We start from the raw sequence: 23,420 nt of genomic DNA on the forward strand, positions 1-23,420 counted from the left end.
ACCTCCTAGAGGGACGAAGGTTCGGTCCATGGTTACAAGTCTCCGAGACTGGGGAGCAGTCTTTCCAGAGGAAGAATTTCCAGGGGAAAAGGTCAAGCCGGAAAGCTTGTCTGCAATAAGCATTCTTGATTTAAGAGCTATTTACAACAGAACATCTTCTTCGCGATCTGCCCGTCTTAATTCTGTCGGATGACTTAACAACAGTGGACAAAAAAGAAGATATGCACTGACAAAGGGTGCGCAATTAAACAAGACTGAGCGGCCTTGTTACTGCACCGGGAGGGACAAACACATGAATCCCTAAATGTTTAGAAAATGTAGAAATATGCAGCATACATTGGCGCTCAGGCCGTAAAACAGATGGTGAGAGATCTGATCACTATTTTTGCTGCACAAGCAGTTTACCCAGCCACTGTCTCACAGTCCATACCGAGTATTTATGTGTATATATGTTTTTTAAATCTGTCTTTTTAACAGTTTATTGTCCATGTATGTTAGTGTGTTTGATATCACAAATAAATGCACTTTATTCTCAACCAATTTTGGTTTGATCTAGTATATCCCTCTAATCTGTAAGGGATACATTTTACGGCTGTGCGCCAATGTATGCTGCATATTTCTACATTTTCTTAACAACAGTGGTGTAAGTAAGCTGCTAGGGCGGAACGAAGAGCAAAGCTTTCTTAACAGTGGTGTAAGTAAGCTGCTAGGGCGGAACGAAGAGCAAAGCGGCAATGGCAGAAGCCGCAAAAGTTTTTAGTTTAGCTGGGCGGAAAGGCATGTAAATGATCTATTAGCGGTCTTCGTTCCGGGTGTAGACAATGGAGAAATAGACTTCCTCAGCAGACACGATCTCCATCCAGGAGAGTGGGGTCTTCATCAAGAAGTTTTCACAGAAGTGACAAGTCTTCACTTGATGGCGTCTCACCCCAACAAGTAACTTCAGGGATATTGTTGCAGGTCAAGGGACACTCAAGCAATAGCAGTGGACGCCCTCGTGACACCGTGGGTGTTTCAGTCGGTCTATGTGTTCCCTCCACTTTCACTCTTTCTGAAGGTGATAAACATAAGAAGAACAAAGGTTCAGGCGATCCTCATTGTTCCGGTCTAGCCAAGGAGGGCTTGGAATCCAGATCTTCATGACTGACTCATAGAAGATCCCTGGCCGCTTTCTCTACGCGAGGACCTGTTACAGCAAGGACCGGGCGTGTATCAAGACTTACCGCGGCTGCATTTAATGGCATGGCGGTTGAACGCCATATCCTAGCCCGAAAGGGTATGTCCGGTGAAGTCATTCCCACATTGCTTCAGGCTAGGAGAGGAGTAACGGCGAAGCTTTACCACCATATATGGAGGAAGTGTGTGTCTTGGTGTGAATCCAAGAAGGCTCCTACGGAAGAATTTCAGCTGGGTCGTTTCTCCATTTTTTGCAAGCAGGTGTGGATGCAGGCCTAAAGTTAGGCTCCATTAAAGTGCAGATTTCGGCCTTATCAATTTTCTTTCAAAAAGAATTGGCCACCCTTCCAGAAGTTCAGACTTTCGTGAAAGGAGTGCTTCACATCCAACCTCCATTTGTGCCCCTAGTGGCGCCATGGGACCTTAACGTGGTGTTGCAGTTTCTTATGTCACACTGCTTGGAACCTTTATGAAAGGTTGAGTTAAAATTTCTCACTTGGAAAGTGGTCATGCTATTGGCCTTGGCGTCCGCACGACGGGTGTCGGAATTAGCGGCTTTGTCTCACAAGAGCCCCTATTTGATCTTCCATGTAGATAGAGTGGAATTGAGAACTCTGCAGCGATTTCTGCCAAAAGTGGTTTCTGCTTTTCACATGAACCAACCTATTGTGGTGCCTGTGGCTACTGAAGCCTTGGCTGATTCGGAGTCTCTCGATGTAGTCAGAGCTTTGAATATTTATGTCACCAGAACGGCTCAGATTGGGGAAACAGAGGCTCTGTTTATCCTGTATGCTCCCAACATAATTGGGGTTCCTGCTTCTAAGCAGACTGTTGCACGCTGGATCTGTGATACGATTCAGCATGCTCATTCTACGGCTGGATTGCCGTTACCGAAGTCGGTGAAGGCCCATTCTACCAGGAAGGTGGGCTCATCTTGGGTGGATGCCCGAGGAGTCTCAGCGGTTCAATTTTGCCGAGCAGCTACTTGGTCTGGTTCAAACACTTTTGCTAAGTTCTACAAGTTTGATACCCTGGCTGATGAGGACCTCATGTTTGCTCATTCGGTGCTGCAGAGTCGTCCGCACTCTCCCGCCCGGTCTGGAGCTTTGGTATAAACCCCATGGTCCTTTTGGAGTCCCCAGCATCCTCTAGGACATAGGAGAAAATAGGATTTTAATACCTACCGGTAAATCCTTTTCTCCTAGTCCGTAGAGGATGCTGGGCGCCCGTCCCAGTGCGGACTGTATCTGCAGCTATTGGTTGTGGTTACACTCATGTGGTGTTTCTTTTCAGTCAAGTCTGTTGCTGACGTTATTCATGCCATGGCATACGGTATGCTGTTATTGGTCGTGTTTACACACAGGTTGTGTTAAATTTTCGGTCAGCATATTGCTGTATATTTTTTCAGGCCGTCGGCTGGTGTTATATTGAATGCCATGTTCGAGGTGTGAGCTGGTATGACACTCACCGTGTTTAAACAATAAATTCTTTCCTCGAAATGTCCGTCTCCCTGGGCACAGTTCTCTAACTGGAGTCTGGAGGAGGGGCATAGAAGGAGGAGCCAGTTCACACCCATTCAAAGTCTTATAGTGTGCCCATGTCTCCTGCGGATCCCGTCTATCCTCTACGGACTAAGAGAGAAGGATTTACCGATAGGTATTAAAATCCTATTTATTTATTTTACCTATTTCAGCTTAACCCTAACAACCCAGAACATTATTAGGGCGATGGGCGAGCTGTCTGAGCCCTGCAATAGCCAGAGCCAGTCTTTGCCGAGTCTTCCTCCGCACACAGTACACATGGGCATCTTCACCCAAAGTGGGCACAAGGCAGTTTGGGGCGTCACTAGACATAGACAAATGAGGGATGAAAAGGAGAGGAAAACTGAAGTTGTTCAACCCCAGATGCTGTGGGTCTGCTGATGATATGGGCCAAAGAGAAATATACGTTATGGTAAGAACTTTCCGTTGATAACGGTATTTCTCCTAAGTCCACAGGATAACACTGGGATATGATGAAGCGACAGGGGATTTGCACCAATTGGTCAAAGCTTTTTGGCCTCCCAGCATGCAACGGGCTCGTCCATATAGCCCCACCTCCTGCCTCAGGAAAATCAGTTGTATTCCCAAAGCTCAAGGCAGGAGCATCATAGATGGCCCTAATCAGGCGAGAAGAACACACATGCACAACCTTCCGTGCAAGAAGGAAGAGGTTAGTGAGTAAAAGCATCCTCAAATCAGGAGACACTCCTGATTGGACAGGAGAATCCTTTGCCCGAATTCAGTATCATAAGAGGCAAAGGTATCCATGGCATAATGTCTAATGAATGTGTTAATGGAAGACCATGTGGCTGCCTTACATATCTGTTATGCTGAAGCACACGTGCTGCCCATGATGGACCTACCTTACCAGTAGAGTGAGCAGAGACATTAGCCGACACAGGGAGATCTGCCTGAGAATATGCTTCTGAAATCATCATCCGAAGCCACCTTGCCAGTAACTGCTTACCAGCAGGCCATCCTCTCTTGTGAAATCCGTAGAGAACGAAGAGAGAATCTGTCTTTCTGATGGCACTGGTATGATCCACGTAGATCCTTAAGGCACAGACCACGTCCAGTGATACTCTCAAGGAAGCCACCTTCAAACCTTTATCCATTCCTGCCTGAAGAAATGCTAAGACCCTGGAAACTCTGAAAGCCTTAGGGTCCATTTTCCGTTCACTGCACCAGTTAATATAGGCTGCCATATTCGGTGATAAATGCGAGCCGAAGAAGGTTTCCTTGCTCTGAGCATTGTTTTAATTACCTGTTGTGAGAATCCTCTTGACTTCAGGATAGAGGTTCAAGAGCCACGCAGTCAAAGACAGTCGATCCAGATGTCTGTGACAACAAGGGCACTACATCAGTAGATCTGGACGTTGAGGGAGCAGGAGTGGAGCATTTATACACATTCTCTGCAGATCTGCGTACCAATGTCTTATGGGCCAAGCCGGAGCTAATAGTACTAATAGTATCACGGCACCCTTTCCTTGCTTTATCTTTCTCACCATTCTGGATAATAAGGTGATTGGAGGAAACGCATAGGCCAGATGAAAATCCCATCTCACCGACAGGGCATCCACAAAGATCCCTCTGGGATCCTTTGTTCTTGACCCGTATGCTGGAAACTTTGTTGTTCTGACGGGACGCAATGAGATCTATCTCTGGCAACCCCCACTTGTGTACTAGAGTCTGGAAGACCTCCTGGTGTAGAGCCCATTTGGTTGCCTGAATGGCGTATCAACTGAGAAAATCCGCTTCCCAGTTTAGGACTCCTGGAACGAACGTACAAGGCTGGATGATGAAGTTCTGACCACTTTAGTGTGTGACTTACATCCTTCATAGCTTTTTGGCTGTGAGTTCCTCCCTGATTGTCCGAGCGGATCTGAACTGGTTTTCCCCGGAGAATGTCCTTTGCTTGAATCAGTGCTATGTATATGGCCCGAAGTTCCAATATATTTATTGGCAGGCAACCTTCTTGCCCCTGGAAACAAAACCTTTCTGACACTGCTCCCCAGCCCTGGAGACTAGCATCCGTTGTCATACTTTCCCAATCTGATATCCAAAAGGGTCTCCCCTTGTCCAGATGGGATGTCTGTAGCCACCAGGCTAATGACCTTCTTTACTTCCATCGTAAGGACCATAGTCTGCATTTTTATTATCTGATGCAACCCATTCCATTTGGCATGGATCAGAAGCTGCAGAGGCCTCGAGTGGAATTGTGCATTCTCCACTATGTAGAATATTGACACCATCAATCCCATTACATACATTGCTGCGTTAATGGATACCTTTTGACTGTGTAGCAGCTTCTGAATCCTTGACTGAACTGTGGATATCTTGTTCAGAGATAAAATGAATCTGTCACAACTGAGGGCCTGAGCTGACGGGAGGCAGCCTCAGTTGTAGGGGCTGAGATGTACCGGAACCTGGGAGGTTGTATCAGACCCCTGGACATGTAAGTAACATGAATAATAACTGCCCGAAGGCGTGACCACGACAACTTGGATAAAAGTCAATGATGTTTATTATGACAACTCCGCAACACAGCAGCAGTAAAAGAAAACGTAAAAGTCAGCAAATAATAAATACAGTTCCTGGGTACTACAGGATGGCAGGAGCCACAGGGCACTGGTAGTGTGAGATAGTTCTTATGATCTTCTAGATGGAAAGTCCTTACCAGGCCCGACTGTAGCAATGGAGATAACCCAGGATTGTGCCAGCTGGTGTTCCAGGAAAAGCTGGGTTGCTGAAGGTAAAACAGCTGCTGTGGATACTGGCTGGAACCAGACTGTTGTTAGCACGGAGTGGATACTGGCTGGAACCAGTTAAATAATAAATGAACTTGGGAGCGATGAAATATGAACTGAAATGTAGAACTTGAGAGCGGAGAAATAATAATACCGGTGGAGAGTGGTAAAGTGTAGAAAGGACACCGGCCCTTTAAGGGAAGCTGTACTCTGCTGGAAGCTGAGCTGGAAGCAGGTAATGTTGTAGCTGGAAACAGATGAATCCACAATGGATTGGAGAGTCAGGCTACACCGCAGGTGGAATGCTGGTGCGGGTCTCTATGGTGGAAGTCTTGAGACAGGAGCTGGAACCTGGAAGACAATCACAGGAGAGAGACAAACAGGAACTAGGTTTGACAACCAAAGCACTGACGCCTTCCTTGCTCAGGCACAGTGTATTTATACCTGCAGCAAGGAAGGGATTGGCTAGGCAATTATGCAGATTAACAATACTGACAACAGATTGGAGGAAATGATCAGCTGACAGAATCCAAGATGGCTGCGCCCATGCAGACACTTGGAGGGAAGTTTGGTTTGTAATCCATGTGGTAATGAAAACAGTAATGGCGGCGCCGGCCACTGGAGACAGGAGACGCCAGGCTGACAAGTGCACATCCAACCACGCGGACACAGCGGAGGCCGCGGCTGACGTAATCGCCACTCTGACACTCTGCATGCAGAAGCTCAGGGACGGCGGCGGAGGCCGCGGGAGACGCCATGCCAGATGTAATAAGGCGTTACTGTGACAGCGTCTCAGAGAGACAGGAGAGGATGCAGGAATGTGAACATTAGGATAACAGATGGGATCCGGTCCTGGAGCGCTGAGCCAGCCTTAGGAGGCATCTGATGGGTAAGAAATGGCGTCCAGATACCCGGATCGTGACAGCACCCCCCCCCCCCTTTAGGAGTGGCCCCAGGACACTTCTTTGGCTTTTGAGGAAACTTGGAATGGAATCTCCGGACCAAGGCAGGAGCATGGACATCAGAAGCATTGGTCCATGAACGTTCCTCAGGACCATAACCCTTCCAGTCAATAAGATATTGTAGTTGACCGTAACGGTGACGTGAGTCCAGGATCTTGGCCACTTCATACTCAACGCCTCGTTGAGTTTGGACTTTCGGAGTTGGAGGAAGTGAGGAATGAAACCGATTCAAGATCAGCGGTTTCAACAGGGAAACATGGAATGTCCTGGGTATTTTTAAGAAGGGAGGCAACTGGAGTCTGTAAGCAACAGGATTGATGACTTGTTCAATCTTGAAAGGACCGATATAGCGAGGTGCAAACTTCATACTGGGAACTCTTAACCTCAAATTCTTCGTGGATAACCATACCCGATCACCCACCTTGAGAGCAGGAACTGCTCGACGCTTCTTATCCGCAAACTTCTTGTACCTGAACGATGCCTTGAGCAGAGCTGATCGTACGCTCTTCCAGATATTGGCAAACTGATGCAAGGTGATATCCACTGCGGGAACAGATGTTGCTGGAAGCGGTTGGAACTCAGGAACTTTAGGGTGGAATCCAAAGTTAGTGAAGAATGGTGTTGAAGCAGATGAAGAATAATACTGGTTGTTATGACAGAACTCGGCCCAGGGAAGTAATTGAACCCAGTCATCTTGAGAGGAGGACACATAGATGCGGAGGAAGGCCTCCAAGTCCTGATTCACCCTCTCGGTTTGACCATTGGTCTGAGGATGGTAAGCCGTGGAAAACTTTAGCTTGACTTGGAGGACTTGACATAAACTTCGCCAGAATTTGGCTGTGAATTGAACTCCTCGATCTGAGATAATTTCTTCAGGAAGACCGTGGAGTCGGAAGATCTCTTGTATGAATACTTGAGCCAACTTGGAAGCTGACGGAAGACCGGTGAGAGGAATGAAGTGTGCCATCTTGGTGAACCGGTCAACTACCACCCAGATGGTATTGAACTTGTTGCACATGGGTAAGTCTGTAATGAAATCCATCGACAAGTGGGTCCATGGTCGACGGGGAACGGATAGTGGAACCAGTTGCCCCGCAGGCGACTGGCGGGATACTTTATGTTGGGCACACTTTGGGCAAGATGCAATAAACTCCAAGACGTCCTTTTTCAGAGTTGGCCACCAATAGGACCTAGAGATAAACTCCAGGGTTTTTTGGATACCTGTATGTCCGGCAAAACGGGAAGCATGGGCCCAATGCATGAGCTTCTTCCTTAGCATCGGCTTCACAAAACTTTTCCCTGATGGGGGCGTAGAGTCCATCCCTACCGTGGAGAATGCCAACGGATTTATAATAGGATGCTTGTCTGAAGACTCTGACTCATTTTCTTGCTCCCATGAGCGGGAAAGGGCATCGGCCTTGCGATTCTGAGAGCCCGGACAGAACTGGAGTTTAAAGTCGAACCTGGAAAAGAAAAGTGCCCATCTGGCCTGACGAGGGTTGAGACATTGTGCGCCCTTCAGGTATAAAAGGTTCTTGTGGTCTGTAAGTATGGTGATTAAATGAGAAGCTCCCTCCAACAGATACCTCCACTCTTCTAGAGCGAGCTTGATGGCTAGCAACTCCTGGTCGCCAATGGCATAGTTGCGCTCAGCTGGGGAGAACTTCCGGGAGAAGAAACTGCAAGGATGTAAATGGCCATCTTTAGCCCTCTGAGATAACACCGCTCCTACTCCAGCGGAGGAGGCATCCACCTCTAGGATGAAAGGAGAGTCGATGTCAGGCTGTTTCAGGACAGGCGCAGAGATGAACCTCTGTTTTAAAAGATGAAAAGCTTGCATGGCTTCTTCAGACCACTTGGACGGGTTAGCACCCTTCTTGGTGAAAGCAGTAATAGGCGCCACAATGGTGGAAAAGTCTCGTATAAACTTTCGGTAATAATTGGCGAACCCTAAGAACCTCTGGACCCCTTTGAGGGTTAAGGGTACCGGCCAATTCTGAATTGCTTGTAGTTTCTCAGGATCCATCTCTAGTCCGGAACCGGACACAATGTACCCTAGAAACGGAATGGACTTGACTTCAAAGACGCATTTTTCTAATTTGCAATAGAGATGATTGACACGGAGACGGGACAGAACCTCTTTAACCCAAAAACGATGTTCCTCTAAATCGTTGGCAAAAATGAGGATATCGTCTAGATAGACCACGACATGACGGTATAGAATGTCTCTGAAAATCTCATTGACAAAATGCTGGAAGACAGCTGGAGCATTGCTCAATCCGAAGGGCATGACGAGGTACTCATAATGTCCGTCACGGGTGTTAAAGGCGGTCTTCCACTCGTCACCCTCACGGATCCGGATGAGATTGTATGCACCTCGCAAGTCCAGCTTTGTAAAGATGGTAGCTCCGCTAACTCTGTCAAAGAGCTCAGTAATCAGGGGTAAAGGATAACGGTTCTTGATGGTAATGTCGTTCAAACCTCTGTAGTCGATGCACGGCCGCAGACCACCATCTTTCTTTTTTACAAAAAAGAAGCCTGCGCCGGCTGGGGAAGAAGAAGGTCGAATGAACCCCTTTGCTAGGTTCTCTTTAATGTATTCCTCCATAGAATGCGTCTCAGGCAGAGACAACGGATAAGTTCGGCCTCGAGGTGGAACCTTCCCTGGAACGAGATCAATCGGGCAGTCCCATTCTCTATGAGGAGGAAGGATATCAGCAGAAGCTTTACTGAACACATCCGTGAAATCTTGATATGGAGGAGGTGGAACATCAGACGACCTGGGGGAGGAAGAACAGACAGGCAATACTTTAAACAAACATGTCTCTGCACAGGAGGAACCCCATGCCAGGATTTGCGTAGTCGTCCAATCAATTGTAGGATTGTGAAGACGGAGCCATGGAAGGCCCAGGACCACAGGATGTGTGGCTCTTGGAATCACTAAAAGTGAAATAAGTTCGGAATGAAGAACTCCCACTCTCAGACGAACTGGTAGAGTCCTTAGAGCAATAACAGTATCAAAAATTTTACTGCCATCCACGGCAGTTAAGGAAAAGGAGGAAGGAAGTCTCTCGGTGGGTAGGGACCACCGTTTAACATAGGCTTCAGTAATAAAGTTCCCAGCTGCTCCGGAATCAAGGAGAGCAATGACGTTCCGATAACGTTGAGCAACTTGAAGCGAGACTGGGAGATTACAATCATGAGGAGATGGAGAGGAGATCATTACTCCTAGCCGGCCCTCTCCTGGGCGAGCTAGGGTTTGGAGTTTTCCCGGACGTTCGGGACAGGCATTGATGGTGTGAGACGGAGCTGCACAGTAAAGACAAAGAGACTCAGAGAGACGTCTTCGGCGCTCAGCAGGAGTTAAACGGGAACGGCCAATTTGCATGGGTTCATCTTTAGATGGTGACAGTTGACGAGGAGGAGGAGCAGAAGATTTTGGAGCAGATGATCTTCCACGCTCAGTTGCTCTCTCTCTGAAACGTAAATCAACTTTCGTGCAGAGTGAGATTAGCTCATCTAACTTAGAAGGTAAGTCTCTGGTAGCTAACTCATCTTTAATAAGCTCAGATAAGCCATGCCAGAATGCAGCATACAGGGCCTCGTCGTTCCATGCCAGTTCGGATGCCAGGATCTGGAACTGTATCAGATATTGTCCTACAGTACGTGACCCCTGGCGTAAACGGAGAATCTCGGATGAAGCTGAGGTTACCCGGCCTGGCTCGTCGAAGATGCGCCTGAATGTTGACACGAATGCAGTGTAAGAAGATAGCAGGGTGTCGGACCTCTCCCATAACGGTGATGCCCAGTCAAGGGCGGAGCCACTGAGAAGAGAGATGATGTAGGCAATTTTTGTACGGTCACTGGGAAAATTGCCAGGTTGTAGCTCAAACTGAATCTCACACTGGTTGAGAAATCCCCTGCAGAATCTTGGAGATCCGTCAAATTTTGCTGGCGTTGGAAGATGAAGACGTGGAGCAGAAATGGGTAAGGTGGGTGGGGTTATAGCTGGAGTCACTGTGGTTGACGCACCAGATGCGCCTGATCCACGGAGAGTTGTCTGAATCCCATCCAGCCGAGTAGAGAGATCCTGGAGACAGCGGATGATGTGGCCCTGTGCAGCCTCCTGATGTTCTAGTCGGGCTGCCAGTTCTTGCATCGGCCTGGCCGCTTGATCCTGGTCTCCGGCTGGATTCATTAGGTCAGTGCTTACTGTCACAACTGAGGGCCTGAGCTGACGGGAGGCAGCCTCAGTTGTAGGGGCTGAGATGTACCGGAACCTGGGAGGTTGTATCAGACCCCTGGACATGTAAGTAACATGAATAATAACTGCCCGAAGGCGTGACCACGACAACTTGGATAAAAGTCAATGATGTTTATTATGACAACTCCGCAACACAGCAGCAGTAAAAGAAAACGTAAAAGTCAGCAAATAATAAATACAGTTCCTGGGTACTACAGGATGGCAGGAGCCACAGGGCACTGGTAGTGTGAGATAGTTCTTATGATCTTCTAGATGGAAAGTCCTTACCAGGCCCGACTGTAGCAATGGAGATAACCCAGGATTGTGCCAGCTGGTGTTCCAGGAAAAGCTGGGTTGCTGAAGGTAAAACAGCTGCTGTGGATACTGGCTGGAACCAGACTGTTGTTAGCACGGAGTGGATACTGGCTGGAACCAGTTAAATAATAAATGAACTTGGGAGCGATGAAATATGAACTGAAATGTAGAACTTGAGAGCGGAGAAATAATAATACCGGTGGAGAGTGGTAAAGTGTAGAAAGGACACCGGCCCTTTAAGGGAAGCTGTACTCTGCTGGAAGCTGAGCTGGAAGCAGGTAATGTTGTAGCTGGAAACAGATGAATCCACAATGGATTGGAGAGTCAGGCTACACCGCAGGTGGAATGCTGGTGCGGGTCTCTATGGTGGAAGTCTTGAGACAGGAGCTGGAACCTGGAAGACAATCACAGGAGAGAGACAAACAGGAACTAGGTTTGACAACCAAAGCACTGACGCCTTCCTTGCTCAGGCACAGTGTATTTATACCTGCAGCAAGGAAGGGATTGGCTAGGCAATTATGCAGATTAACAATACTGACAACAGATTGGAGGAAATGATCAGCTGACAGAATCCAAGATGGCTGCGCCCATGCAGACACTTGGAGGGAAGTTTGGTTTGTAATCCATGTGGTAATGAAAACAGTAATGGCGGCGCCGGCCACTGGAGACAGGAGACGCCAGGCTGACAAGTGCACATCCAACCACGCGGACACAGCGGAGGCCGCGGCTGACGTAATCGCCACTCTGACACTCTGCATGCAGAAGCTCAGGGACGGCGGCGGAGGCCGCGGGAGACGCCATGCCAGATGTAATAAGGCGTTACTGTGACAGCGTCTCAGAGAGACAGGAGAGGATGCAGGAATGTGAACATTAGGATAACAGATGGGATCCGCTCCTGGAGCGCTGAGCCAGCCTTAGGAGGCATCTGATGGGTAAGAAATGGCGTCCAGATACCCGGATCGTGACAGAATCTATGAAGGCTAGAATCCAGTACAGACTCCAAGTGAGTCATCCGCTGTGATAGAACCAGAGACGATTTTGCCCAATTTATGAGCCACCCTGTTTTTTTGCAAACACGTTATTGTCTATTCCAGACGACATAGGAGCAATTCCTGAGACTGTGCCAGGATTAACATATCGTCGAGGTATGAAAAAATTCTTATCCTCTGTTGGCGGAGATAAGCTGCCATTACCACCATAATTTTGGTATATACTCTGGGTGCTGTGGCTAACCCAAAAGGTAGGGCCTGGAACTGAAAATGCTGTTGGAGGATAGCGAACCTGAGATAGCACTGATGAGACAGTGCTATAGGAACATGTAGGTAAGAATCCTGGATATCCAGGGATACCATATAATCCCCTGGCTCCATGGCCAAAATTATGGAACGTAAAGTCTCCATATGAAACCGAGGTACCCAAATGTATTTGTTCAGCCCTTTGAGAATGAGTATGGGCCAGAATGACCCATTTGGCTCTTGAACTAGAAACAGGTTGGAGTAAAAACCCTGTCCTCGTTGTGCAGGAGAAACTGGAATGATTACTCCTGACTGAAGCAATTTCTGAACTGCCTCTTGCAGTGACCTGGCCTTCGTCTCTACCCAAGATGGGCTGATACAAAAAAACCTTTGAGGAGGGTGCTTCTTGAAGGCAAAAGCATAACCTAGAGATACCGCTTCCTGAACCCAGGCATCTGTTGTAGCTGCTGCCAGATCTGTGCAAACTGAAGTAGTCGCCCCCCCCCCCCCCCCCCCACCCTTGGATCCCCCAGGTGGAGGCTCACACCATTAGGCTAATGGCTTATTTTCTGTTTTACCAACCGGTCCTCTGGTAGCACAATACTATTTAGTCTTATCAGACTTGTTGTATTGGGGCTGCCTGCCATCACTTTTTCCTTTTGCGTTTTCCTGACACCGAAATGGCCGAAAAGCTGAAACTTTAGGTTTGGAAGGAAACTTTACTTTCTTGGAGTCTGCTTCTGACTCCAAAATATCTGTCAATTCTTTACCAAAAAGAATATCTCCAGAAAAAGGCAAAGTTTCCAAAACCTTCTTAGATTCTGAATCGGCTTTCTACGTACATAGCCAAGCTGCTCTATGAGCAGCTATTGCAGCTGATGCCCTGGAGGCAATAGTACCCATATCCAAAGCTGCTTCTTCCAAGAACATCGCAGCCTGTTTTATATGTGCTATATGGGATTTTTGCTTTCTAGATACCATTGAAAAATCCCGCTCCAGTGCATCAGCCCAGTCAGCCACTGCATTTGCCATCCAAGCTGAAGCCATGGTTGGCCTTATGACTTCCCCAGACAGGGAAAAAATGGGTTTTAAAAAACCATCCACTCGCCTATCCATGACATCATTTAATGATGTTGAAGGCAGAGGTAATGTAGATTTTCGTACTAATCGAATCACATGCGTATCTACCTTGGGAGCCACCTCCCTTTTTAAACAATCCCCAGCTGGAAGAGGATAATTGGAATTCCATTTCCTAGGAATTCTAAACTTCTTACTGGGCGTAGCCCAAGCCTCTTCCATGATTTCCGTCAGCTGACCTGACCCAAAAACTCAGTCTTAACTGTTTTGGGACATTTAAACACAGGTGCCTTGGTTTTTAACACAGGCTCTGCGGAATCCTTTAAGGATAGAATGGCTTTCATTGCTTTAATTAACTCGGCTACATCCACTGAGCTAATACCTTCCTTCTTCTCTTCGTATGCCGAAGCAGAGTTTATTGAGCTTTCATCCTCCGATGAATCCTCATCTGAAACATGTAGCCTGTGAGGATGAAGATTTACTTACCACTGGCTTATCAACCTGTTTCATTTGTGAGGCTGCTGCTGGAAGTGATAAGCCGCAGGTGGGAAGCTGCATGTAAGGGTTAATCGTGTAACCTATCCCTGGTACAGGAGTTGGAATTATCTGTTCAGCTATAGTGGATAATGTCTGTGCAAACATAGCCCAAGGCAGATCAACCTGCACCTGAATCTGCCTTGTATTTTTCAGGAGACCCTGGTAAAAGCTAAAACAATTTGCACACAAACCATCCTGAGCCAGATCCTGAGAGGTTAACCCAGCTTTGCAAGACAAACATGATATGAGTGTTGGTGTTGCTGTAATTGTATCTTCCTCACCTTTGCCGCTCTTAGACATGATAAATAATGAATACTTCCACAGTGTACTACATAATTTGTGACTGTAATCACTTTAAGCTTTTTAAAGTGACATACAATCCGACCCAACCCAGCTATGCACCAGCATTGAGGATTGGAATATAAAAAAACTGACACAATATATACTGTAGTATAATAAGCAATATGAGCACATCATTAACTACAAATAAATTTCAAGTATGTAGGAGAACATATTACTGAATCAAGTTTAAACAGATCTAACGTATTCAAACGCATAGCGAAAGAAACCATAGTAATAGTATACAGACTTATATGCAAGAGGCACTTATCTAACTATTCATAGTCAAAAGGTAGATAGAGGCTTAGTGCTGTATTACCCATACTCAGTAAAGTGGGATACAGAGAGACTCACCCTACTTCCAGGACCGATCAATACGTTTGCGAACGCAGAGTGGATCCAGACGCTACTAGTGTACACTGACGCTCCATGATCCTATAGTGAACACAGACGCTCAGTGAACATAGGCGCACCAGTCACACAGCCGCCTATGCTGCGACTGGGTCCCCTTCGTATACAGCGTCTCAGACGGAAGCAGGAAAACAGTTCATGGCGGGAGACTCGGAGGAAACTGATCATGAACCGGGGGAAGAGGCGACCAGGGGTGCGTAAGACTCCCCACTGCTGACATCAACCTTAGGGATTGTGGCCTCATACTATATACTATGATACCTAAGGCCTAGCGCTGGTGCACCCGAGGTGGCAGCCACGTAAGTGACTGTTTGGTAGTCTCTTCCCGAAACAGTGTGGCTGTGTCCATATTCCCCTTCTAAGCGGAACCGATACCTTACCTTCTCCCCGTGCTCCGTCATAGCCTTGTAACGTTTGCTGGAACTGCTATTATATCCGACACAGACGCCCACCGAAGCAGCACTGTACTCGTGGGTAAGCATTGTCGCGACCTGGCTGACAGTTGTTGGAGCGGCTCTTTCTAAGGTATGCTTTTTAGAAAGATCACTCAAGAAAAAATAGACTATAAAAATAAAATAAGAAAGCTTATGGCTGCTAAAAACCAGCAGCCCTCTGACCATGGTCCGGCTCCTGCCGCACCAAACAAAAAACTGATTTGCCTTAGCCAGGAGGCGGGGATATATGGACAGGCCCGTTGCATACTGGGAGGCCAAAAAGCTTTGACCGATTGGTGCAAATCCGCTGTCGCTTCATCATATCCCAGTGTTATCCTGTGGATAACCTGTGGACCCTGACTGAGAAAAAGAAGATCCTACAGACTACCCAATAGCTCAGCAGGACTCAGCAAAAAGAAGAGAACATAGACTGGGACGGGATTCTGCTGGCTGCTTCCAAAATGGCCACTGTGTCCCTTCTGCTGAACACGCCTAACTGGGAATCTTGACCAGGGAGGAGCTGGTGAAGGGATGTCAGTGCCTAGACTTGAGGTATGGCTGCCAATCAACGACCTCATTGGCAGGCAGCCACCTACTGACCCCTCTATTCAATAAGCACTGAACAACATACTCTTTTCCTGTGCAGTGACCCGCTCCAAGAGGAGTAGAGAAACATATGCTTCACTGCTTTCAGTGTGCGATCTTGGCCTGATTGATGGAGTCGAGAGGGGAGGTTCCCGCCATTACCCTGCCCACCCTCCCAAAACCTAAAAAGTAGTAAAATAATGAAGAAATTAAAGAGTAACTTGTGGGAATTGAAAACAAACTCCTCCTTCATTGGCCTAGTGCTAAATCAATGTGTCTCTACCCTGGCTGCCTCATGTGTCATGTGTGAGATCTTGATATTATCGTGAGATTTTCCGTAGCAGCCAGGTGATAATGGCTGTGTATGGGGCAACAACGCCTGCAGCAGTCGGAATGGTCAGTGCCACTGACTGTTCTTACATTGCGCCCGCACATCAGCGTGCTATCTTACCGCCAGTATGCCGGCAGTGGGGTGAGCGTAAAGAGTCCCCTTGCAGGCTCGCCAGAGGTTCTATTCCCACTCTATGGCTGTCATGGACACCCACGAGTGGGAATAGCCCCTGTGCGCCGACATGGACAGTTGTCAGGATTCCGGCATCGGTATCCTGACAGCCGCCAAATTATCTCTATCTCTTATCTCTATCACTAACACAGGGACCTGACTGGGTAGGTGAGGGGGTCTGGGAGTGTCACAGTGACATCACTCTTATCTCTATTACTAACACAGGGACCTGACTGGGGAGGTGAGGGAGTCTGGGAGTGTCACAGTGACATCACTCTTATCTCTATTACTAACACAGGGACCTGACTGGGGAGGTGAGGGAGTCTGGGAGTGTCACAATGACATCACTCTTATCTCTATTACTAACACAGGGACCTGACTGGGTATGTGAGGGGGTCTGGGAGTGTCACAGTGACATCACTCTTATCTCTATTACTAACACAGGGACCTGACTGGGGAGGTGAGGGAGTCTGGGAGTGTCACGGTGACATCACGCTTATCTCTATTACTAATACAGGGACCTGACTGGAGAGATCAGGGAGTCTGGGAGTGTCACAGTGACATCACTAGTATTTGAACATGGCAGGAGCTGCAGAATATATAATTCACACACTCCATTTTCCCGTATAAAGGTCACTGTTACATATGGATTAGCAGTAGTATCTAAAATAGACTGTTCTTGTATATTGCATAAATAGTCCTTAAAAATAGCAATTCCAAATATATGGATTCTTATTTACCTTTTAATTGAGGTCTCCCTCATTACACAGGATTACACAGCAGTGAAGAAGATATCTGGTGAATGTGAGACATCCAAATAAGAGACAATGAGCAGAAGATCCTGGAACTCACCAACAAGATCATTCAGCTGCTGACTGGAGAGGTGACTGCTGGGAATGGGGCATTATACAGTAACACCAGGGGAGGTGTCTGGGTGATGACTGGATAGGTGACTGCTGGGAATGGGGCATTATACAGTAACACCAGGGGAGGTGTCTGGGTGATGACTGGAGAGGTGACTGCTGGGAATGGGGCATTATACAGTAACACCAGGGGAGGTGTCTGGGTGATGACTGGAGAGGTGACTGCTGGGAATGGGACATTATACAGTAACACCAGGGGAGGTGTCTGGGTGATGACTGGAGAGGTGACTGCTGGGAATGGGGCATTATACAGTAACACCAGGGGAGGTGTCTGGATGATGACTGTGTCATTGTGTGTGTCAGGTTCCTATAAGGTGTCAGGATGTCACTGTCTATCTCTCCATGGAGGAGTGGGAGTATGTAGAGGAACACAAGGATCTGTACAAGGACATGATGATGGAGAATCTCCATACCCCCTCATCACTGGGTAAGAAGACACTTCCATTTAAAGTAAATAAGAATGGTTTTGAGGGCCCTATTGATACTTATTTTCTGATAATCACATATATACAAATATTATTTATTTATTACCAGTTTTTTATATAGCGCACACATATTCCGCAGCGCTTTACAGAGAATAATTGTCCATTCACATCAGTCCCTGCCCCAGTGGAGCTTACAATCTATATTCCTTACCACATGTACATGTACACACATTCACATTAGGGTTAATTTTGTTGGGATCCAATTAACCTACCAGTATATTTTTGGATTGTGGGAGGAAACCGGAGTACCCGGAGGAAACCCACCCAAGTATGGGGAGACTAAACTCCACGCAGTTAGAGCTGTGGTGGGAATCAAACCCATGACCTCAGTGCTGTGCGGCCATTACACCATCCGTACTGCCCTGCCCTGCCCAAAGTACTCTGTGTACTTCAAACAGATGGAGCCAGTAACAGAGATTCCCCAGAAAGATGTCCCCATCCTCTTTATTCCCAGGATTGTACAGAGGAGAACCACAGGACCCCACAGGAGAATCAGGTAGGTGGGATTCATGGTCTCACCAGACACCAAAGTGACTTATAACTATGTGATCTGCAGAGCAGCTGTGTGTGTCTTCTACACTGATATTCTACTGATTAAGCTCATTTAATAATATCAGATGAAAATAAAGTGTTATATTACTGGTTATTTAGGGTGAGGATCTGACCGATATTAAGATGGAAGATATGGAGGGCAAAGAAGAGACATATGTCACGGATATCAAGGCAGAGGAAAAAGAGGGAGAAGAAGAGATGTCTATGACTGGTATTAAGATAGAAGCTGTAGAGGGAGAAGAAGAGACTTATGTGAGGGGTGACCAGCAGGAAATCCCTACAGATATCAGCACAGGTGAGTGGGTGTAGTACGGTATGCCGGCGCTCGGGCTCCCGGCGACCAGCATACCGGCGCCGGGAGCCCGACCGCCGGCATACCGACAGCGTTGCGAGCGCAAAGGAAACCCTTGCGGGCTCGCTGCGGGCACGGTGGTGCGCTAGGCGCGCCACACTATTTTATTCTCCTTCCAGGGGGGTCGTGGACCCCCACGAGGGAAAATAGCTGTCGGTATGCCGGGTGTCGGGATTCCGGCGCCGGTATACTGTGCGCCGGGATCCCGACATTCGGCATACTGAAGACCACCCCAGGTGAGTAATAATCACTTATTACAGAGAAGAGTCACATATTCTCCTTGTTCTGTCACTACAGCAGTCTCTTATTCTACGCCCTCCTCTGTCAGTACAACAGTTTACCTACTTACTGGGTCAGATGAGACTTTCACTGTAATGGAGAGCAATTCTGATAGTCCTATGTTTAGAATGTACCCAGTCACTGTGTGTCTCCTACAGATGAACCCAGTAACAGAGATTCCCCAGAGAGATGTCCCCGTCCTTCTTATTCACAGTATTGTACAGAGGAGAATCACAGGATCCCACAGGAGGATCAGGTAGGTGGGATTCAGGGTATCTCCAAATACAAAATTGTCACTATATGATCTGTAGATAAGCTGTGTGAGTTGTAGAAACTGATATTATACTTTCTCTAACGTCCTAGTGGATGCTGGGGACTCCGCAAGGACCATGGGGAATAGACGGGCTCCGCAGGAGACTGGGCACTCTAAAAGAAAGATTAGGTACTATATCTGGTGTGCACTGGCTACTCCCTCTATGCCCCTCCTCCAGACCTCAGTTATAATCTGTGCCCGGAGAGAGCTGGGTGCTCCTAGTGGGCTCTCCTGAGCCTGCTAGTTAAAGAAAGTATTTATTATGTTTCTCTGACGTCCTAGTGGATGCTGGGAACTCCGTAAGGACCATGGGGAATAGCGGCTCCGCAGGAGACTGGGCACAAAAGTAAAGCTTTAGGACTACCTGGTGTGCACTGGCTCCTCCCCCTATGACCCTCCTCCAAGCCTCAGTTAGAGTTAGATTTTTGTGCCCGGCCGAGAAGGGTGCACACTAGGGGCTCTCCTGAGCTTCTTAGTAAAAGTTTAGTTTTAGGTTTTTTATTTTCAGTGAGACCTGCTGGCAACAGGCTCACTGCATCGAGGGACTAAGGGGAGAAGAAGCGAACCTGCCTGCTTGCAGCCAGCTTGGGCTTCTTGGCTACTGGACACCATTAGCTCCAGAGGGACCGAACACAGGCCCAGCCTCGGAGTCCGGTCCCAGAGCCGCGCCGCCGGCCCCCTTACAGAGCCAGAAGCAAGAAGAGGTCCGGAAAATCGGCGGCAGAAGACATCAGTCTTCACCAAGGTAGCGCACAGCACTGCAGCTGTGCGCCATTGCTCCTCATACACACCTCACACTGCGGTCACTGAGGGTGCAGGGCGCTGGGGGGGGGGGCGCCCTGAGCAGCAATAAAAACACCTTGGCTGGCAAACATACATCACATATAACCCCCAGGGCTATATGGATGTATTTTAACCCCTGCCAGAATCCATAAAAATGCGGGAGAAAAGTCCGCGAAAAAGGGGCGGAGCCTATCTCCTCAGCACACTGGCGCCATTTTCTCTCACAGCTCCGTTGGAGGGAAGCTCCCTGGCTCTCCCCTGCAGTTTCTACACTACAGAAAGGGGTTAAAAAAGAGAGGGGGGCACTAATTAGGCGCAGTATAAATAAAACAGCAGCTATAAGGGGAAAAACACTTCTATAAGGTTATCCCTGTATATATATAGCGCTCTGGTGTGTGCTGGCATACTCTCCCTCTGTCTCCCCAAAGGGCTAGTGGGGTCCTGTCCTCTATCAGAGCATTCCCTGTGTGTGTGCTGTGTGTCGGTACGATTGTGTCGACATGTATGAGGAGGAAAATGGTGTGGAGGCGGAGCAATTGCCTGTAATGGAGATGTCACCCCCTAGGGAGTCGACACCTGAGTGGCTGAGCTTATGGAAGGAATTACGTGACAGTGTCAGCTCTTTACAAAAGATTGATGACATGAGACAGCCGGCTACTCAGCCTGTGCCTGTCCAGGCGTCTCAAAAGCCATCAGGGGCTCTAAAACGCACGTTACCTCAGATGGCAGATACAGACGCCGACACGGATACTGACTCCAGTGTCGACGATGAAGAGACGAATGTGACTTCCAGTAGGGCCACACGTTACATGATTGAGGCTATGGAAAATGTTTTACATATTTCTGATAATACCAGTACCACTAAAAAGGGTATTATGTTGGGTGAGAAAAAACTGCCTGTAGTTTTTCCTGCATCTGAGGAATTAAATGAAGTGTGTGATGATGCGTGGGTTTCCCCCGATAAAAAACTGTTAATTCCTAAAAAGTTATTAGCATCATACCCCTTCCCGCCAGAGGATAGGGCACGTTGGGAAACACCCCCTAGGTGCTCACACGCTTGTCTAAACAGGTGGCACTACCATCCCCGGATACGGCCACCCTTAAGGAACCTGCTGACAGAAAGCAGGAAAATATCCTAAAATGTATATACACTCACACGGGTGTGATACTGCGACCAGCAATCGCCTCAGCCTGGATGTGCAGTGCTGGGGTGGCTTGGTCGGATTCCCTGACTGACAATATTGATACCGTAGATAGGGACAGTATATTACTGATTATAGAGCATTTAAAAGATGCATTTTTATATATGCGTGATGCACAGAGGGATATTTGCCGACTGGCATCAAGAGTAAGTGCGCTGTCCATTTCTGCCAGAAGAGGGTTATGGACAAGACAGTGGTCAGGTGATGCTGATTCCAAAAGGCATATGGAAGTATTGCCTTATAAAAGGGAGGAGTTATTTGGGGTAGGTCTAACAGACCTGGTGGCCACGGCAACGGCTGGGAAATCCACAATTTTACCCCAGGTAGCCTCTCAACATAAGAAGACGCCGTATTATCAGGCGCAGTCCTTTCGGCCCCATAAGGGCAAGCGGGCAAAAGGCTCCTCATTTCTGCCCCGTGGCAGAGGGAGAGGAAAAAGGCTGCAGCAAACAGCCAGTTCCCAGGAACAGAAGCCCTCTCCCGTTTCTGCCAAGTCCTCAGCATGACGCTGGGGCTTTACAAGCGGACTCAGGCACGGTGGGGGCCCGTCTCAAAAATGTCAGCGTGTAGTGGGCTCACTCACAGGTGGACCCCTGGATCCTTCAGGTGGTATCTCAGGGGTACAAATTGGAATTCGAGACGTCTCCCCCTCGCCGTTTCCTAAAATCTGCTTTACCGACGTCTCCCTCCGACAGGGAGGCGGTATTGGAAGCCATTCACAAGCTGTATTCCCAGCAGGTGATAATCAAGGTACCCCTCCTACAACAGGGAAAGGGGTATTATTCCACACTGTTTGTGGTACCGAAGCCGGACGGCTCGGTGAGACCTATTTTAAATCTGAAATCCTTGAACACTTACATACAAAGGTTCAAATTCAAGATGGAGTCACTCAGAGCGGTGATTGCGAACCTGGAAGAAGGGGATTATATGGTGTCTCTGGACATCAAGGATGCTTATCTCCATGTCCCAATTTACCCTTCTCACCAAGGGTACCTCAGGTTTGTGGTACAGAACTGTCACTATCAGTTTCAGACACTGCCGTTTGGTTTGTCCACGGCACCCCGGGTCTTTACCAAAGTAATGGCCGAAATGATGATACTCCTTCGAAGGAAGAGAGTTTTGGTTATCCCTTACTTGGACGATCTCCTGATAAGGGCAAGATCCAGGGAACAGTTGGTAGTCGGGGTAGCACTATCTCAAGTAGTGTTGCGGCAGCACGGTTGGATTCTCAATATTCCAAAATCGCAGCTGATCCCGACGACACGTCTTCTATTCCTAGGGATGATCCTGGACACAGTCCAGAAAAAGGTGTTTCTCCCGGAGGAGAAAGCCAGGGAGTTATCCGAACTAGTCAGAAACCTCCTAAAACCAGGCCAAGTGTCAGTGCATCAGTGCACAAGGGTCCTGGGAAAAATGGTGGCTTCCTACGAAGCAATTCCATTCGGCAGATTCCACACAAGAACTTTCCAGTCGGACCTGCTGGACAAATGGTCCGGATCGCATCTTCAGATGCATCAGCGGATAACCCTGTCACCAAAGACAAGGGTGTCTCTCCTGTGGTGGTTGCAGAGTGCTCATCTTCTAGAGGGCCGCAGATTCGGCATTCAGGACTGGGTCCTGGTGACCACGGATGCCAGCCTGCGAGGCTGGGGAGCAGTCACACAGGGAAGAAATTTCCAGGGCTTGTGGTCAAGCCTGGAGACATCACTTCACATAAATATCTTGGAGCTAAGGGCCATTTACAATGCCCTAAGCCAAGCAAGACCTCTGCTTCAAGGTCAGCCGGTGCTGATCCAGTCGGACAACATCACGGCAGTCGCCCACGTAAACAGACAGGGCGGCACAAGAAGCAGGAGGGCAATGGCAGAAGCTGCAAGGATTTTTCGCTGGGCGGAAAATCATGTGATAGCATTGTCAGCAGTGTTCATTCCGGGAGTGGACAACTGGGAAGCAGACTTCCTCAGCAGGCACGACCTCCACCCGAGAGAGTGGGGACTTCACACAGAAGTCTTCCACATGATTGTAAACCGTTGGGAAAAACCAAAGTTGGACATGATGGCGTCCCGCCTAAACAAAAAATTGGACAGGTATTGCGCCAGGTCAAGGGACCCTCAGGCAATAGCTGTGGACGCTCTGGTAACACCGTGGGTGTACCAGTCAGTGTATATGTTCCCTCCTCTTCCTCTCATACCAAAAGTACTGAGAATTATAAGACGGAGGGGAGTAAGAACTATACTCGTGGCTCCGGATTGGCCAAGAAGGACTTGGTACCCGGGGCAGCAATTGAAGTACCTTTTGGCATAAACTACATATATACAGTCAGGCATGTATATATGTAAATTCCCCCGCCATATTTTTTCACAGAAAGCGGGACAGAAGCCTGCCGCTAAGGGGGCGGGGCCTTCTTCCTCAGCACACCAGCACCAT

At 48.1% G+C, this 23,420-nt stretch overlaps 1 protein-coding gene across 5 annotated transcripts in view; it reads left to right on the forward strand.

Annotated features, from left to right (window-relative positions):
* Positions 1-23,420, forward strand: part of LOC135057039 (zinc finger MYM-type protein 1-like) — a 127,115-nt gene that overhangs the window by 63,442 nt on the left and 40,253 nt on the right. For 4 of the 5 annotated variants that reach the window (XM_063962890.1, XM_063962893.1, XM_063962889.1 and 1 more), the window contains exons 2-6: positions 16,875-16,987; positions 17,331-17,454; positions 17,911-18,008; positions 18,164-18,359; positions 18,854-18,951. In XM_063962890.1, coding sequence (XP_063818960.1) covers positions 17,370-17,454; positions 17,911-18,008; positions 18,164-18,359; positions 18,854-18,951 — 477 coding nt within the window. In that variant the 5' untranslated portion in view covers positions 16,875-16,987; positions 17,331-17,369. Of the gene's footprint in view, positions 1-16,874; positions 16,988-17,330; positions 17,455-17,910; positions 18,009-18,163; positions 18,360-18,853; positions 18,952-23,420 lie in introns of those variants that run through there. The other variant, XM_063962892.1, reaches the window with a different exon arrangement.

The sequence above is a fragment of the Pseudophryne corroboree genome, chromosome 3 (assembly GCF_028390025.1).
Source record: "Pseudophryne corroboree isolate aPseCor3 chromosome 3, aPseCor3.hap2, whole genome shotgun sequence".
In the NCBI taxonomy this organism is placed as follows: Eukaryota; Metazoa; Chordata; class Amphibia; order Anura; family Myobatrachidae; genus Pseudophryne; species Pseudophryne corroboree.